Here is a 19,851-nt window from a genome sequence, read left to right as displayed (position 1 = left end):
TGATGCACAACTTGTTACCATTCTGAATGATTGGCAATGAGCTCCTCCCAATCATTAATATCAATGCTGCCCCACGTGAAGGAGAGCTTCAGAGTGTCTTTGAAGTGTTTTATTTGTCCTCCCCTGGAACCCTGGCCATTTGAGAAAACAGGGTTTGGTGGGGGAGACAGTTTTCAGAAATCTGGACAAGATTTTCTCAAATGGCCAAGGTTCCAGGGGAGGACAAATAAAACACTTCAAAGACACTCTGAAGCTCTCCTTCAAGTGGGGCAACATTGATATTAATGATTGGGAGGAGCTCATTGCCAATCATTCAGAATAGTATCTATTCCATTGAAATTGACATTGCATGAGTTTTGCCTGATCGCTTGTGGAGCTGGCTTCAAGAAGGACATTAATGTTAGTTTAATGGTCCTTCCATTGAAATTGGAGGGTGCATGCAGAGATATTGGAATTTCCCTCACTCTTTTGCGTTGCTGATACACAGTCCAGATCTCCCTGCAGTACGGAGTGTGGTGCCAAAATCTGCTCTGCAAACTAGGATTTTTGTTGTCTTGAGGAGGTCTTCTTTTGTCAAGCACTTATTGCTGTAGTTTGTGGAAGTCTGAGCTGGTGTAGCTGATCTAGTGATGAATATCCTTGTTGCTGGTGGCCTTTTGAGAGAGGTGCGAGCTGCCAAGGTGTGGGAAGTGCTCAACATGTATGGGAGGTGGGATATTTGGCTGACCGGGTATGGGTTGATATATGAGTTTTGTTTAGGCAACATTCAAGAACAGGTCAAGTCTCCTGTATGCAGAACTTAAGAGATCGGGAATGGCTTGCACACCTGGTGCAGGGTGGGCAACAACACTGCAGTCATCCACAAACTGTCGATCATGTATATCTATCCTGACATACATTCTCCTGAATCGGCTACTTCCTGTTGCTGAGGAAATCCTTGCAGCTTTAGACCTTCCAGAGGAACCTCCAACATGGTTTTGTTGCCAGATAAACACAAGAAAAATGTCATCAAGAGCTCTTCATTGCATTCATTGGCCTGACAAAAGCATTTAATTCAATAATTTGCAAGGCTCTGTGGATTATGCTCAAATGGTTTGCATGTCCAGTAAACTTTATCACAATCCTGCAATTGCTTCATGATGATATGACTGCAGCTGTCTTGAGTGGGAGATCTGAAACAGATGCCTTCAAAAATTGGACCAGGGTCAAGCAAAGCTGTAAGATAGCCCCATATTATTTACAATCTACCTGACAGTGGCTTCACCTCATCAAAGATTAACTGCCCACCGATGTCAGTATTAAATACCATCTAGACAGAAAACTCTTTAACCTTAGTTGCCTCCATTCCAAAGCTAAACTGACCACCATACATTGATTATTTACACTGCATAGAAGTATCGATATTTAAATGCTGTGACAAGGTTTACCTATTGTTTCATTCTTCTTAGGGGTTGTTGTTTCAGCTGTAGAGTTTTCAGTTCCTGTAGACGGTACAATGGTGGAAGCGTTTGTCCCCGAAGTACTACTTGAGACTATAAATGAAAAGTATTTATGATTATGATATCTCAACAGTTAGGAGTGCTTATTAGCAAATAACAAGGTAGTTGTTCTTCATTCAGTTTATAGTTTTGAGGCAAAGTTGACTACTCTGTAGGCTGAGAAAGGGAAAATGTTTCAATTTATGCCCAATTATAGCATCATGAAGTATCTGCATCAGGTTTAGATGGGTCATTCTATGATCCGGTGTTGCCAGCAGGGAGTATGCTTGCAGGGAGTGTCAGTCAGTGACAGCCTGCAACATTATACTTGAAAATCTGGCCTGTGCTCCCTGCCAACATGGCTTCCCACTGGGAGCACAGGACTGCGAAATAACTGCTTGCTTGGTTACTCCTTGTGTTTTGTATTGATAAAATCCTTTGAATCCTGTCAACACCAGAGTAAATCTTTCATTTTTTTGCACCAGTCGCCTCATGGCTGCCTAAGATATTCAAAACTTGAACTTCCAAACAACTGATATATATTAACTTAATAATTACTTCGTAGTATAATGTTTATTCCATTGTTTCTTACATGGGAAACATATTAAGATAAATTCTTATACGTCAGAAAAAGAATTAGAAGTCAATAAGCAGAACTTAATTTGCCCCTGAGAGTGGGATGGGAGGCAGAGGGCAAGCCATAGAATCTGGAGCGAAGGCCGGCAGTGGAATGCTTTCCCAACTCCACCCTGGAGGTGGGAACTTTGCCCTTAAAGGCACAGGAACCTTGACAACAAGGTCAACTTCCTGAATAACAATGAAATCTGTCCGGTCATCCCCCTTATAATAAAGACCAACATTCTGTCTGGCTTCCTAATTGCATGCTGTACTTGCATGCTGACTTTTTGTGATTCATTCACAAGGACACTAATGTCCCTCTGTACTGCAGCATTCTGTAGTCTCTCTCAATTTAAATAATATTCTGTTTTTCTATTCTTCCTGCCATAGTGGGTACCCTCTTCAGTGCATTGTTACAATGCAATCAACCTTTTCCTGGGGGTCTAACTGGCCTTAAGGATATTGACTTGTATTATTACAAATTAATAAATTGTAATGTAGGAAATTGATATGTAACAATGCTCACTTGCAGTTCCAGTAGATTCTAGGCTACCTGCACCCTGTGTAGTTGTCTCACCGCTTGTCATTGATGAATTTGGATGGTCTGTTTCAACAGCTGTAGTCTCTCCTTTGTTCGTTGTTCCTAGAGCCAGAATAATTTTCTGTTATCCATTTATGAAAGATTAGTATGGTAACACACAAATAAGTTTCAAAGCTAAGGATAGTCAGAGATATTTTGCCAGCTTCCAAAAGCCAGTGAAGTGTTTTTGGTTGTCAGTTTTGCACTGGGCAATTGTTCAATGTTGGGAAAAGGGGCACTGTAAAGATTGGGGGCACCTAGGGTAGGAAGGGCACAGGAATGAATTGGCAAGGAAATAGCCAAAGATGCTGAAGGGGGGAAAAAGCACAGGTGACTTATTTTCTCTTAAATTTTAATGATAACTTCCTGATCAAGTGCTCCAACTATAATGTAGGATAGTTGTCTAATTTTAATTGAAATCAGGGCCTAATAAGCTCTTCTATACAAAGGCCATCATTCCCTTTTTCACTCATTGCCCATTTCAAACTCTGCTAAATACCTAGGACACATTGTGGCCTGTCAGTGCCTGTAAGAGAAAAGAATGGGCACTTCTTTAGAAGAAACAAAATACTGAACTGTCCATCCAAAACCTTAACTTGTCCTTTCCCTTTCAGATTGTGATGAAACTGCAACGTTTTTCCAGCATTTTTATTTCTTACTGAAATACTTAACAAAGGTGTTCTAATGTCAATTCTAAAGTATTTTTTATTGTGACAGCTTATTTACTCTTAGAGAACATATTTTCATAAAGAAAATGCTCATTTTTAAGGTAGACCAATCACAGGGGCCTAATGGTTTACATGCAGAATCCCCAGGGAATTTAGGAAGGAAATAGTAGTGGCTCTGACTATACTTTTCCAACATTTAGTGGAAAGGTGTGCCACTACTAAACATGGGAATTGTGACTCCCTCTTTAAAATAAAAAAACAAAGATAACCTAGGAAAACATTGAACATTTATTTTGCTCAAGCTGTTTTTGCTAAATTATTAGAGTGAATAAAACAGCATAATTACCAAGCACTTGGAGAAACATGAATTAATCAGGGCCAGTCAGTGTGACTTTCTAAATAGCAGGCCGTGCTTAATCAACATTATAGAATTCTTTGAAAAAATAACAAAGGATAGATAAAAGAATTGAAATGGTGATGTTTATTTAGATTTTCAAGACACATTTGATAAAGTGTCATACATGAGACTTTTGTACATGGAATTAAAGGGAATATTGCCATAAGTGCACTGATTGTTGGAGAGCGAAGGCAAGAGAAGGAGGTAAGAGGAAGTTTCTTGGACTGTAAGTCTGGAAACTGTAGCTAGTGGTATTCCACAATAGCCTTTGTCGGGGCTGCTGTATATAAATTAATGATCACAAGTTCAGAACAATATTGAAATAATCTGATGACATCAAATTAGGACAGGGATAAGGCAAACTGTGACGAAAATTATAGAAAAGTTGCAGAAGACATTGGGGAAGCTAGTAGAATGGCAGAGAAGTGGCAGATACAGGTCAATGTGCAGAGATTTTAGAAACAACGATATATTTAAACCTTAAATTGTAAGGTTTTAAATGAAGTAGAAAAACAGAGTGACCTTGGTATACAGAACACAATTATCAAAGGTGGCACCACACATAGATAAGGTCATACAAAGGAAATGGGATTCACTACCTTTGATTTAGACGCATAGAACGCAAAAGTGGAGACATAATATTTAGCCTGTGTCACTTTTTAGCTAGGCCCCAGCTGGATAGCAAGATATATATTTTTGGGCACTATTATTTGAAGGATCTAAAAACAAGGACATTTTGCAATTTATGTTCACTAGGGTGGTATCAGAAATGAGTGTTTATATTAGGATAAATAACGCTAGATTGTTTCTTTTTGGTTGTGATATAGTAATGAGACATTTAAGAGTTGCAAGAAGAATTAAGAATGATGCAGAAAAATTCTTTACTTATTACAATTTGGAAATCTTTGCCACACAGCTGTACAACTTTCTCATCATGCTGTGGTTGTTAATGCTGATTTTTTAATAGCCTGAACAGGGTATAACTACTAAACAAAATCAATATTTTTATTAATTCATGGGACGTGGACTTCGCTGGCTGGGCCAGCATTTATTGCTCATCCCTAATTGCTCTTGAGAAGGTGATAATGAGTTGCCTTCTTGAACTGCTGCAGTCCAGATGGTGTAGGCACACCCACAGTGCTGTTAGGAAAGAAGTTCCAGGATTTTAACCCAGCGACAGTGAAGCAAAGGTGATATATTTCCAAGTCAGGATGGTGAGTGACTTGGAGGGGAACTTCCAGGAGGTGGTGTTCCCATCTATCTGCTGCCCTTGTCCTTCTAGATGCTCGTGGTCATGGGTTTGGAGGGTGCTGTTGAAAGAGTCTTGCAGAATTCCTGCAGTGCATCTTGCAGATGGTACACTCTGCTGCTACTGTGCATCGACGGTGGAGGTAGTGAATGTTTGTAGATGTGGTGCCAATTAAGGGGGCTGCATTGTCCTGGATGGTGTCAAGCTTCTTGGGTGTTGTGGGAGCTGCACTCATCTAGGCAAGTAGGGAGTATTCCATCACACTTCTGACTTGTGCCTTGTAGATGGTGGACAAACTTCGGGGAGTCGGGAGGTGAGTTACTCATCACAGGATTCCCAGCCCCTGACCTGCTTTTGTAGCCACAATATTTATATGGCTAGTCCAGTTCAGTTTCTCATCAATGGTAATGCCCAGGTTGTTGATAGTGGGGGATAGTGGGTAATGCCATTGAACATCAAGGGGTGATGGTTGGATTATCTCTTGTTGGAGATGATCATTGCCTAACACTTGTGTGGAATGAATGTTACTTGCCACTTGTCAGCCCAAGCCTGAATATTGTCCAGGTCTTGCTGCATTTGGACATGGAACGCCTCAGCATCTGAGAAGAAGCGAATTGTGCTGAACATTGTGCAATCATCAGCGAACATCCCACTTCTGACCTTATGATGGAAGGGAGGTCATTGATAAAGCAGCTGAAGATGGTTGGGTCAAGGACACTACCCTGAGGAACTCCTGCCGTGATGTCCTGGAGCTGAGATGACCGACCTCCAACAACCACAACCATCTTCCTTTGTGCTAGGTATGACTCCAACCAGTGGAGAGCTTTCCCCCTGATTCCCATTGACTTAAGTTTTGCTAGGGCTCCTTGGTGCCACACTCGGTCAAATGCGGCCTTGATATCAAGGGCAGTCTCTCTCACCTCACCTCGGGAGTTCAGCTCCTTTGTCCATGTTTGAACCAAGGCTATAATGAGGTCAGGAACTGTATGGCCCTCGGAGAACCCAAACTGGGCATCAGTGAGCAGGTTATTGCTATGCAGTGCTTGACAGCACTGTTGAAGACTCTTTCCATTACTTTACTGATGATCAATAGTAGTTTGATGGAATGGCAGTTAGCCGGGTTGGATTTATCCTGCTATTTGTGTACAGAACATACCTGGGCAATTTTCCACATAGCTGGGTAGTTGCCAGTGTTGTAGCTGTACTGGAACAGCTTGGCTAGGGGCACGGCAAGATCTGGATCACAAGTCTTCAGTACTATTGCTGAAATATTGTCAGTGCCCACAGCCTTTGCAGTATCCAGTGCCTTCAGCCGTTCCTTGATCTCACGCGAAGTGAATCAAATTGGCTAAAGGCTGTCATCTGTGATGCTGGGGACCTCCGGAGGAGGCCAAGATGGATCACCCACTCAGCACTTCTGGCAAAAGATTGTTACAAATGCTTCAACCTTATCTTTTGTACTGATGTGCTGGGCTCCCACAGTATTGAGGATGGGGATTTTTTGGAGCCTCCTCCTCCAGTGAGTTGTTTAATTGTCCACCACCATTCATGACTGGATGTGGCAGGACTGCAGAGCTTAGATCTGATCCGTTGGTTGTGGGATCACTTAGCTCTGTCTATCACTTGCTGCTTATGCTGTTTGGTGTGCAAGTAGTCTGTATGGTATGGTATGCTTCACCAAGTTGACACCTCATTTTTAGGTATGCCTGATGCTGCTTTTGGCATGCCCTCCTGCACTCTTCTTTAATCAAGGGTTGATCCCCTGACTTGATGGTGAAGGTAGTGTGGGGGTATGCTGGGCCATGAGGTCACGGATTGTGTTCCAGTCTGCTGCTGCTGATGGCCCCCAGCTCCTCATGGATGCCCAGTCTTGACATTCTAGACCTGTTCAAAATCTATCCCATTTAGCACAGTGGGGGTGCCACACAACACGGTGGAGGGTATCCTCAATGTGAAGGCGGGACCTCGTCTCCACAACGACTGTGCGGCGTTCACTCCTACCGATACTGTCATGGACAGATGCATCTGCAGCAGGCAGGTTGGTGAGGATGAGGTCAAGTATGTTTTTCCCTCTTGTTGGTTCTTTCACCGCCTGTTGCAGACCCAGTCTAGCATGTAAATAAATTTCTTAATAGGAGTTAAGGATCAAGACAGTGCCATTTATTAACTCAACTTTAACTGTCTCGTACAAAAAGTACAATGTAACAAGTACCTGTTAAGATTGTTGGATTTGCCTCAGTAGTTGCCACAGAAATTCTGGTTTTATTTATGACATTACCTGAAAGAGGAAATGAAGAGAAATGGCATGAGAAAGTATTTCATCTAATTTAATCAAAGCTGCTCTGAGTTTCTTTTAATAATTCACCCTAAATTTTAGGTTGATTTTATAATTTGAATATTCTGCATATATGCAGACAGATTTAACAGAACTGCCCATAAGGACATTCATGTAATTTAAATATGTTTTTTATACAAAAAAAATTGAATTGAAAAAGTCAGATAGTAACTAGTTCAAATAACTCTATGTAACCAGAGAGATCTTGATGAAAGCCTAGGGAAGCAGGAAGGTAGCAACTTTAGGGGGAAATGTTTAGAAATAGCTTTACTCTGCAAATAGTTGCTGGCTGGCTCTGGCATAGTGAGAAAAAGTGCTGAAACCTCAGCCAGTATTTTGATTCTTAGGCCAGAATATTCCGTTCAGCGAGCAGTGGCAGGCCCAACACGCTGACGTGTAAAATGACACATGGTGACATCGGGCATGCATCCTGACGTCACCACGCATCATTCTGATCTTTAGTTCAGCAGGCGCCCAACTGTCAAAGGCCTGTTAAGACCATTAACTAACTAATTAAAATGATTCTCAGGGCTGCCCATCCAACCTTAAGATTGGCAGGCAGGCGAAGAGCCCAGGTGGCCTTCGCATTTTTCATGAAACCTCATCCACGGGCAGAATGAGGTTTCATGAAGTATTTATTAATTAAATAAAATGTGTTCTGAAAATTCATAAACATGTCCCAGCTCATATGACAATGTCACATGAGGGGACATGTCTGAGTAATTTTATTATTTATTTTTTGGGATGTTTTATTATTAAACTAATCTCCCTGAGGCAGGGAGATTTCAGTGCTCTTTCGCACGCATGCGCAAAAGAGCTCAGGCCCCGATGATCCCTCCTCCCTCTGCCCGCACAGGTGGCACTAAGCGCTTCTGGGTGTGCATCACACTGGGTGGGCCTTAATTGGCCCACCCACGCAAGATGGCAGCACACAGCCGATCATGTGCAACAATCAGCTACCCACCCGTCCGCACCTGCCCGCACCCACTCCCAAACCTCCCGCTTGATGGGGAGAAAATTCTCCCCTTAGTGTATGTTAAATGGTGCTGTTTCAGAGAATGAATATGACTTCATCGAAGTTCTTGCATCTGTTCAAAAGCTCTGATGGTCAAAGATTAATAAGCAGTGACTCGGCAGGTTCTGGTTCTGGCCAGTAATGTCTTTGTTTTGAATGCTTTTTATTTGAGCTACAAAGGATATTGCGTGATTCAAATCTAAGGACATGGGGGCTAGGCCTTGAGGAATAAAACGCTCACACGTTGACAATGAATTGTTAAACATTTTAGTGTTTGGCATTTCAATTTGTAATCTGTTTATTTGCAACAAATACAGCAACCTTTAAGTAATTGGAATCATGTATTTAAATTGTGTGGATTACTTTTAACTTAAAAGAATTGATTTAATGTATTGATACTATCTTTATCCATTCATTACTTCATTACATTATTTGCACCATTTATATTTGTGGTGGTTTGGAGACCCAATCCCTGTAAGTTCCACTTAGAGAAATTTAAGGAGATAAGGAAGCTAAAAGCCCACATGTACCACCCAAAACCATACATGTAACTTTGACATTGTGCAATAATGTAAAATGGGTGATAGTGAATCTATATCCCAATTTACATCTTACCCAATTCTTATTTCTAGTGAAGTCAGGAAAGATATGAAATGAGCTACAATTTGCTTTAACCCATACATTGTCATAAAAATTCCCCATAACATGTTAGCAGATCAATAATTAACTAATAGAAATCAGTTCAGAGAAACTCAGAACAGGAATTAAAGGTATGGATTTTATCAGCAAATCATAAATGCAATGCACTTGTTGCAGCTGACCAAAGATAGATACTTGTGGCATTCCAGATATCAAAACTTCTGCACATTTACCAATGTCCCTAAGCTAACACCTTGGTAATGTTATTGTCACCTGGCAACTGTTTCCTTGAGACTAGTACCCATGTCCAGTGATGCGGTGCGAGCAGGCCCAAATCACATTGCTGCATAGTATTGCTTTTTGGACAAGCAAAGTTCAACAGAGTCCAAAGGCATTAAAATGTTAGTCTTAGTGAGGATTCAACATCATTCTCTGTTAACATTAAAATGGCTGAAGATCAAACTTAAAAACTTCCTAGGTGATTGAAAAAGCTGTAGCAATGCTGGTGCAACTCCAAAGCAATGCAAAACTACAGAAGGAAAACGCTTAATGGGATGAATTTTAATAGAAAATAATGCGTGCATTTGTGTTTGTAAGGCTTGTTAAAATCAGCAAAAATGTCAACATGTCCAGAAATTGGCTCAACTGTCCGACTTCTGGGCTTAACCCGGGTACAGTTTTGATTTGTGCATGTCACCCCCACTGGAGAGGCACATTACTGCTTATGATATTTAAATGAGTCACTTTTTGACCGATACTTAAATTTAACTTCAAATGAGCAGGTTTCCCAAGCTTCCTGAAACTCGACATTGAAACAAAAGTGGGAAGACTGAATGACCGGGGCTCATTAAACATCAGGAAATGTGGCATACAATGAGGATGACACTAGTCGACTGCAACATGACATAGATAGGCCAGCAGAATGGGCAGAAAAGTGGCAGATGGCATTTAATACAGAATAGTGTGAGGTGACGCACTTTCTTGGAGGGAACAGCTACAAGCAAATTCAACTTAATAGCATAGTTCTAAAGAGTGTGCAGGGACAAAGGGACCTGGGCGTTCATGTGCAGAGAACTTTGAATGGGTTGAGAGAGTAATTAACACAGTGTACAAGATCTTGGGTTTAATAAATGGAAGTATTGTGCACAAAAATAGGGAAGCTATGCTGAACCTTTATAAAGCTCTAGTCCGGCCAAAACTAGAGTATTATTTTCAGTTTCGGCCACTACACTTTATGAAGAGTGTGAGTGTCTTAGAGCGAGTGTAGAGGAGATTTACAAATCTGGTTCCAGGAATGAGGGATTTTAGCTTTAAGGTTAGGTTGGAGAAGCTGTGGTTGTTCTCCTTGGAACAAAGGAAATTGAGGGGAGATTTGAATAAGGTACAAGATTATGACAAGTTTAGATAATGCAGACCAAGGAAAGCTGTTCCCATTAGCTGATGGTACAAGGACTAGGAGACACTGGTTTAATGCACGAGGTGTGATGAAGAACATTGTTTACGCAACGAGTGATAATGGCTTAGAATTCATTGCCTATGAGGGTGGTGGAAATGGAAACAATACATGATTTCAAAAGCAAATTGGATGGGCACTTGAGGGAATTAAACTTGTAGGGCTTAGTTGATAGAGTTGGGGAATGGGACAGAGTGAATTGCTCTATGGTGTGCCAACATGGATGCAATAGGTCAAATAACCTCCTTCTGTGCCGTAATGACACTACTACTCTATGGGATTATTTTATCATACTCCTGGCTTGTGCCTTGCTGATGGTAGAAAGGCCTTGGGGCATCAGAACTTGAGTCAGCTTCTGACCTGTTTTAGTGGACACTGCTTTTGTGTCGCTGTATTAATTGAATTTCTGGTCCATAGTAACCCCCAGGATGTTGATGTTGGAGGATTGGTGATGGTAATACCAGTGAAAGTCAAGGGGATGTAACTAGATTGTCTCTTGTTTGATGTAGTCATTGCCTGGCACTCATGTGGTATGAACATTATTTGCCATTTCAGCTTTGTTCTCTGTATTGTCCAGATCTTACTGCAGGTGGACATAAACTGCTTTGTTATCTGAAGAATTGAGAATGCAGCTGAATCTTGCATGATCATCAGTGAACCGCCACAATTCTGGTCTTATGATGTCATTTATGGTGTCAAATTTTGTTTGATAATTTTCCTGTTAAGTGCCTTGGGGTGATCTACTATATTGAAGGTGCTCTATTAATAAAGTTGCTGGTATTTGCTATTTTCAAATCTGCGATTTGATCATCAGACAGGGCAATCAAGAAGATAGTGGATAGCTGTGATAGTGGACGGAATCTCCCAGATTTGCACTAAGTGCGGTAGCTGGCGTGAAAAATGTTGTTTTACCTGCCAGCCATAATGGCTGGTTTACGTGCCTTATCATCCCCTTCCCAACGCATCCCGCCTCATTAATAATTCATTCACGAACAACACGCCAGATTGCTGGTGGGTGGGCTTGGATTTGCCCGCCACGCCATGATCTCAGCGTTTCCTTGCCCCAGGTGCCATATTTAACACATACCAGAGCACAGCCTGCTTCATGTCTACAGACCAGGAGTGCTCCAGGCAACAGAGAGGACGGCAGCCCACAGATTTACTGCTGCCTCTCTGGGGCACCTGCTGGATGCAGTGGAAGGCAACCATGATATCCTTTACCCCTGCTCTGGCTGCAGGACGTCCACCAAAGTCATCAAACCGGCCTGAGAGGCTGTGGCAGCAGCAATCCGCACCACCAGAGCACAGAGGAGGTCAGGCACCCAGTGCAGGAAGAAGATGAATGATCTCATCCGTTACGCCAGGGTAAGTCAGCTACCTCAATTCACACACTCACAAACCCATCACACATCCACAAAGATCTCACACCTCAAAGGAAAACATCACTAACTCTCAGACACACCCTCACATCTCCATCAGGTTCATATCCTCTTGAGCTCACATCCTTGCCTCATCCACAGCTCCATTCACCACACAAACATTCCATGCAGTACCATGTGTCCTGCTCATACTTTCTCCATCTGTTTTCATACAGGAGAAGCTGGCTCACAACAGCAGGGAGAGGTCCCAGACTGGGGTTGGGGTGGCCCACATTAGGCCCCTCACTCACTTTGAGGAGTGTGCAATTTTGCTGACTAGTGAGGACACGGACCGTGCCCGTGGCGACGGTGAGGTCAGCAGCAAACTCTGTGAAGATCCTACAACACATCATCCCTCTCACAACACAAGTATGAATGCTCTCTCTCGTACTTTTGACTTTGCTGCAATGCACTAACTACCTCTGCTTTGATTCACTGGGAGCTCTGCCAAGTTACACTGTCAGCCAGCCAGTCCCTCAGCTTCATCCAGGTCCTCCCCTCCATCAAAAGTGACACCTCATCCATTGAAGAGCTGGAAATAAGCAGCCTGGAAGACCCGTCACCGCGCTTACCCACACCCTGCACCAACGCAGAGACACATAGCTCGGTGGGACCGAGATCTAGAGCAGGCTTGAGTTCACAATCTGTTGGTCACCGCACGGACACATGTCTGCAGCATGAAGAGGAGGTTCAGCCGAGCTCCACGGCACTCAGAGGACAGCTGGGGAAGAGGCATCTGTGAGGTCCGAGTCAGATGACAAGCCTCTGAATTCAGCCTTCCAACTCATCATGGAGAAGGCGGGGGAACGTCACGCAGAGCTGTCGGAAACCCTGAACAGAGTAGCACGTGGGTCGGAGGAGTGCATCTGCCCACTTTCTGATGAAGCGGTGCCCACATGTGCATGTATGGAGGTCTCCATGGGAAGGATGGTGGATGCCGTGGGGACCCTGATCCAGCAGAACATGGAGATGCGCACAGACCTGCACTCCACCGCAGTAGCCATGGGTGAATTCCTGTAGTGGCAACATGAGAGTGAAACAAGGCACCTCAGTGTCCCTCCAGGTGCTCCTTCCCTTCAAGGAGTCAAGTTGGGGCCCTCGAGCACCTAAAGGGAGGAGGAGCAGCAGTTGGACACCCCTGGGTCATCCACTCAGGAACTTCAGAGGCTGTCCTCTCCCTCTGAATCCCATTTGCCTGTGACCCCCTCAACATTGTCCTCTGTCACTGCAGACGGAGCAGCTGGCCCACAGAAGGACAGCCAAAGCAAGCTGTTTCCTCAAAGCCTTGGATCTTCAGAGGACGCACGCCAAAGTCATCGGGGCAAAAGGCCGCACCATTGAACAGGCTGTCTCCCCTGCTGTGGATGTCAGGGCAGCAGCTAGCCAAAGTGCTAGAAAAGTTAAGAAATTTGAATCACAAGTGGTTGCATAGGTGAACACATTTTGTCACATTTTAATCTGAAAATATATTCACTTTCGTTGTATAATGTGTAATGTTGTCTTTCAGCTTCATTGACTGGCTTTGTGAGTCCCCCAGTCCTCCCCCTGCATCCACCAACCCCACTGCCCCATTGGCCACCGGCCCCCCACAACTAGCAGTTCAGCTGCATGCAGCTGGACCACAAGTGATTCTGGACGGAGAAGTTTGTGTGTGTGGCAGGGCCTTTTGGAGCCTCGTGCAAGCAATCTCCCACGCACGCGGAGCCTTCATCCATCACACTCACCCCACTGTTCTGAGCATTTTAAATGCTATCCTGCTGGGGTTCTCCTTCAGTTGTCCATCTGAGCTGACCTGCATCTCCACCCACCCACTGATCGCACTCCAATGCAGCACCTGTGCCCGTCCAACACAAGGCTCTGCTCACTTTCGATTTCGACAGCCATGGTAGTAGTGAAGTATACTGTTAGCTCCCCAAGTCCTTTTCCCTCACCCAGTCACTCATGTCCTTCCCCCCATCACCACCAAACCCCCCAACATTACCTTCCACTTCTCCACCATCACCTACCAACCCAAACCCTTGTCTTTCCAGGATGTCCAGGTGCATGTGCACATTCCCTACCTCCCTGAGAATCCCACCACATCCACATCGATCTCCCTATCTCCTCCTTCCCAATCTCAGGGTCCGTGTCTGCCTCTGAGTCCCCACCAACCACCCTCGCCATCCTTTCTACCACTACTGACATACCTGCGTCCTCCCACCCTACTGGCTCCCTCTGCCCCCTCTCACACTCACCATTCCCTCCTACCACGCCCACCCTCAGTTCGCTCTCCAGGAGGCAGTCATTGACTCCACAGAGCCTTTCCTTGCATGTTCACCTGGACACCCCCACCTTATTCCCTCCTCCACCCTTACTCACTCCTCCCCCCAGACACCTTCCCCACTCCAAACTCCCTCCTTTCCCCAGATACCTTACCCCTCCGAATTCCCTCACTTACACCTTCCTCCCCACCCTTGCACCTACCTCCACACTTGCTGCATTCTCCCTTGTTACACCCTCCTCCCCCGATATTCGCTCCTCCCCAATCCCAACCTCACCCCCGATGCCTTTGCCCCCCTTTTCCCAACCTCACACCCCGTCTTACCTGCCTCTCCCTCTCACAGCTAGACTTTCCTCTCCCTTCTCTTCGCCAATCATCTGTAGCGGCCCATGGCCAAGACCATGATGTTCCAAAGCAGAGCTGAAGCATCAACGGAGAGCTCCCACCAACTGGGAGCTGCTTCACGACAGAACCATTTCCATGGGAAGCAACCCAGCATGCGATGCATGTGTTCCTCCAGCATCCGGGAGCTGTAGGGCTCCAGCATCATCTTCTCCTCGGATGTCGACGATGTGAGCAAGGCCCTAATGGTAAGTCCCGACTTCTGCACATCACACTTCTCGAGATGTGTTCTAGGCCCGCGTGTTTTCCCGCCAGTTTAACAGCAAATTGTGGGTGGGGGGCCAATTCCGGCAGGGCCTTACTTTGCACACTGGTAATGGAATGCAAATCAGGTTCATGCTGGCCTCCAGCGGGATTCACGTTCCGCCATGGCAGACGCCATCAGATTATCTTGCTGTGCTTTCATGCCGGTGTGAAACTGATTTATGCCCTTCCCGCTGAATTGTTCCCCCCACCCACCATGATGCCCACCACCAACGGGACTGGACGATTCTGCCCAGAGACAGTAAGAAGGCTTATATTTACTGTGAATCACGAACATGCAAGTGTTCCATCATATAAGATGACTCAATTTTTCAGCCCCAAAAATCAAGGTTTTGCATATACTTGGAATATAAGACGATCCCCCCTTTTCAACGATGATATGCTATATTTGTATTCTTAGTCAGCCTCAATTTTTCACCCCACAAATGGACATTTTACTTAGCAATACCTTATAACTGCATGCAAGGAATATGGGCAGTGCTGTGAAGATGAGTGGCAGCTTAAGGCTCACCCACATAGAGCAGACCTCACATGGCAAACAAAAAAGTTGGCGACCACCCACACCCATGCTGGTGGCTCACTTTTATACTCAGTGTATAAGTTGACCCCCATTTTTAGTGTGGCTTTTTTGGCTTCAAAGATTGAACTGGTATGCCAACATTTATGCTATGTTAGAACTCAGGGGGTCATTGAAGGATGTGTTGAACCTTTGAGGAATTCTGCAGACAGATTTGAGTAGATCTCAAGATGCGGCTGAGGTATTCATGTTATTTTGTGCTGATCTCAAGGAGGGTGGATGATTCTGAGTTACTTATATTGCAGAAGAGGATGGAAAACATAAACATGGATACAGAACTAGTCCTTAAGAGAATTATAGCCCATGAAGCAGGGCAGGGTGCTGGCTCAACTAACATCCATCCTAGGATGAGCAAAGAAATCACCGGCTCAAATATTTAATTGCTTATTGAGTCTGGAATTATTCTCAGCCACTGAAGAGAGAGCCATATAGTGTATTCATTTGAAAAGATAATTAAGTTAGAAAAAGGAAATGATATCCTGTTTAACTTGAGTTATAGACAAAGTGTAAGAGGGGATTATTTGAGATATATTACACAAATATCTTGAAGGTACTGCTATATGGGATTCTCAGCATGGATAACACTGGCAGGGAAGGACATGGAAGGACTTGCAGCAGACATCACAATGCTTGTGGATGAGGGAACCCATTTGACATAGTGGAGGAGGGAGCCTGATCATTTTCCTTTTGTTTCGCATGAATGAAACGTGAGGCAATATGAGCACCTCAAAAATATTTAAATTGGAGTCCTATGCTGAATGCAGGTAAAACTTTGGTCTTCCACTAGTGAAATTCATGAGCGTTGAATGGGAATACCAAGGGGCCTTGAAGAGCCTGCTGTAGGTTGCTTGGAATCTCCAACCTACACAGCATTACTCCTGCCTACCTCCTCCCTCCACCCACAATCAAAGAAAAAAATTGTGCCACTCATTGTTGTGGGACCAGGAGGAGAATGAATGCTTTGGCTCCACAAATCCTCTCACACGCTGCCCGTCCCTCCACGCCATGCTAACTTGCCAGTATTATCTCCTCCCTTTAATGACTCACTTTGGACTCGGCTCCAGAGCAGATCTGCCATATTCCATACAACACCACCCCTCCCCCCTCCACCCCACCACCACACCACCAGCCATCACCACCATCCCCCACTGCCCACCCCCATCCCATCCTCTACATCATGCAGTGCCTGCAGTAGTTGTATGTTTAGTGCTGGCAGCTTGCCTATATTATTGTAAGGAGGCCCATCCAAGAAAATGGTTCAGCCTGTCATTGGTGCCATTGGCTGGGTAACATCACCCATTGTGCTCACAGAATGAAAATCAATTGTCGGCGGGTGCGCTGCTGACTCTGGCATGCATCTGCTGACCGGACTATCATGTGACTGCGTGTTGACATCAGCCAATGTCAATGCGCATCATTTCACGCTCGAGCAGGTCGGGCGCATGCCAGTTCACCGAGCAAAAATTTCTGCCCATAGAATTAGGTTAGATGGCAGTGCAGGAAGTGACTGCAGATTCACTACAAGTGTTCAAAGGAGAACTGAACATATCCCTTTGAGCAGGAGATATCGCCAGTTCTAGAAGGTTCATAGGGTAATGGCATTAGTTACTGTGATTTTCCAGATCTTTCTTCATTGCCTATGGGGCTTGGTCAGGGATTTCCAGAGTTTTATTTTCCTAAACTGTCCAAAGCTTTTTTTTCCCCCAACTCTCTCAGGAGATTGCATGACTTGATGGGAGGGGTCGAGGAAGGGGGCAGTGGTAGCAAGGAGTGCGAAATGAACTTAAGTTGATGGCATAAATGCTTAGTGGACACATTCAATGATTCTGGTGGTTATAAGTTCATCTGTTAGAATAATTTCTTCAAACTGGCGTAATTCTTTGTTTGGCTTATTTTAATGTGCAGAGTCAGTCTCTATTCTGTGGTAGAATCCCCCATCTAGTGGTATATCCATTTAGTGCTTTCAAAAAAGTTTCTTGGCTATGTAAACAAGCTGCTGAAACATAGCTAAATATGACTAGCCAGAACCTTATTCCATTTCTCCTACCCCTTTATGATGAAACTCCTCTTGTGAATGCCATGGGCACTTTCGGGCTATAGTATAATGTTACTTATGCATGAAGTGCTGAATGCCATGCCAATAATGTAGCAAATGTACAGAAACAAGGCAACTGATCAGCAGGTCCTTGATCACAAGTTTACCACTGGAATCCTTATTTTGTTACATTGATTTATTCTTTCCCAGCTCTCTATCTGAAAATTCTGCATGAGGTAAATGAAATAATCTTTCCATGTTTTCTAAGTAAAGGATGCTGATGCTAGGTGCTGTGCTACTAAAAGCTTTCTGGTGAATAAAATCTTACCTCTGAATAGGCATGCCAACATGTTAAAGATTGTACTAATGCTGTTTTGTTTCATTGTTCTTTACTATATTTAGCACTGCTACTTTCCATCTTGGGTAGGGCTAAGCATTAAATGCATTGCAAATACAAAAGAAGCCAAGTACCCAGAGGATTCAATTGTTACTTCGTTTGTTAAAATACAATAGTCAGTCTTTTTCTTTAGTGTTGAAAATTTCTTACAAAAATGTTTTTAATTATAATGCAATGCTAAATACATTGCTTTGAGGGTATATGAAAACAAGTTCCAGTTGTAGCGTGACATGGATTGTCTGGGATAAGTACTAGGGTTGTGTAAATTGAATATATGTATTTATTCAAAAGACTACCATAATTTCTCAGTGCTGCTACTGTAGATGCATTTGAAAGGCTTTGTGAGTGGAACTTTTAATGATATAAAGATTAAGTTCATTGAATCATCACTTGCAGTGTAGAGCTGTGACTGAGGGTAGTAATGTCAGTAGTCCAATGTTGTTCCCCTATTTCTCATTCATGTAGCCTTTAAGCATGGCTGGTGTAGGCTTATAGAGGAAGGCAACAACTGGATAACTTAAGACAAAATCTGACATTTAACATTGGGTTAATTTTTCACAAAGAAAATAAAGAACATAGAAGGAAGAAGTAAGTAATCCAAGGCTATGTATACTGTGATAAACAAACCATATGATATCCAAGAGTAGAATGCATAATAAATTTCTTTTGTGAAATTATTTTGATGACAATATTGATGTTCTAAAGTTAGAATTTTGTCCTAGATATTCTCTTGCTGTTAAAAGTTTAGCCACTTCCATCAGCATTCTGAGCATGTTGTCTTTAGAGGTATGATAGTGTAATGAACTCGATGTACTGGACAAGTTTCTTAGTTGAAAAAGAAAACTTTATTATAGAGCTCGTTTAGAAGCTACAGGCTTGAACCAGGTCGATGACTAGAAAGCTCTGCCCCTAAGATTACCTGCGCTTGAGACTCATTCGTCAGTACAATCATGTGACCCCGAAGGCAGTTGGAATCACTACATTTCCTCGCCCTTTAGATTTTTTTACATTTCCTTTTTACAAAGAATATTTTGCTCCATAACAAACACATTTATACAGAGATCATGCAATTAAAGATTAAGACTCAGAGGTGGTTTTCTAATTCGATTAGAGCGACGTTCCTCTACCACTTGAGATTCTCCCACTGGCTTGACATGGTCAGGAATTGCAGCATCAGGGACATCCTTAGACAATGGCAATTCAGGATTAGGTAATTCAACAGAGATACCAGGTATGTCTATTCTAGTCGATCTGGCACCTCAGGGATTAAAGATTTGACATCAAATACAGGCAGAATAGCTGGTTGTTGGAATGTCTCTCTCTTCCTTAGATAATCCATATCTTTTCAAACAATCCGGTTTTCCACTTCCACTTGGAATGACAAAGGTCCAGTTTCAGAGACAATTATACCAGTAACCCAACTAGGACTTTTTCCAAAATTCCACAAGAAAATTGTATCTCCCACAGTAAATCTTCGAGCTTTGCTATGAATATTGTGATTCAATTTCTGACTACTCTGGTTCTTCTCTACCTTCCCCTCTAAGTTTGGAAACACCAGACTTAACCTTGTATGAAGGTGGCATTTCGTCAGTGATTCAGACGGTGTTGAACCCATAGTTGTATGAAGAGTCATTCGATAATTGAGAAGATAACATGAAAATCGAGTTTCTAAAGCACCTTTGGATAACTCCTTCATTCCTGATTTCAAAGTTTGCACTGCTCGTTCAGCTAACCCATTGAATAAGAGATGATATGGTGCTGTTTTAATATGTTTAATTCCATTTAAACTCATGAATTTCTGAAATTCTGCACTAGTGAAGACAGTACCGTTATCTGAAACAATGACTTCTGGTAGGCCATGTACACTAAAACATTGACACAGCTTTTTAATTGTTGCACACGATGTCGGTGATCTAACTTCATACAAATCCAACCACTTAGAATGCACTTCCGTGATCAATAAAAACATGGTACCTAAAAATGTACCTACATAATCTATATGTAATCTAATCCAAGGTTAACCAGGCCACTCCCATGGATGAAGTGGAGCTGAAATGGGCAAATTT

At 43.3% G+C, this 19,851-nt stretch overlaps 1 protein-coding gene across 3 annotated transcripts in view; it reads right to left on the bottom strand.

Annotated features, from left to right (window-relative positions):
* The window catches only part of ecscr (endothelial cell surface expressed chemotaxis and apoptosis regulator), a 59,045-nt gene that overhangs the window by 11,343 nt on the left and 27,851 nt on the right, over window positions 1-19,851 (bottom strand). For 2 of the 3 annotated variants that reach the window (XM_041193513.1, XM_041193516.1), the window contains exons 2-4: window positions 7,203-7,268; window positions 2,623-2,739; window positions 1,428-1,532 (exon numbers count right to left, since the gene is read on the bottom strand). In XM_041193513.1, coding sequence (XP_041049447.1) covers window positions 1,428-1,532; window positions 2,623-2,739; window positions 7,203-7,268 — 288 coding nt within the window. The remainder of the gene's footprint in view (window positions 1-1,427; window positions 1,533-2,622; window positions 2,740-7,202; window positions 7,269-19,851) is intronic. The other variant, XM_041193514.1, reaches the window with a different exon arrangement.

This window comes from Carcharodon carcharias, chromosome 8 (assembly GCF_017639515.1).
Source record: "Carcharodon carcharias isolate sCarCar2 chromosome 8, sCarCar2.pri, whole genome shotgun sequence".
NCBI lineage: Eukaryota > Metazoa > Chordata > Chondrichthyes > Lamniformes > Lamnidae > Carcharodon > Carcharodon carcharias.
The sequence above is the reverse complement of the archived record's forward strand: the minus strand, read 5'-3'. Positions and strand labels throughout refer to the sequence as shown.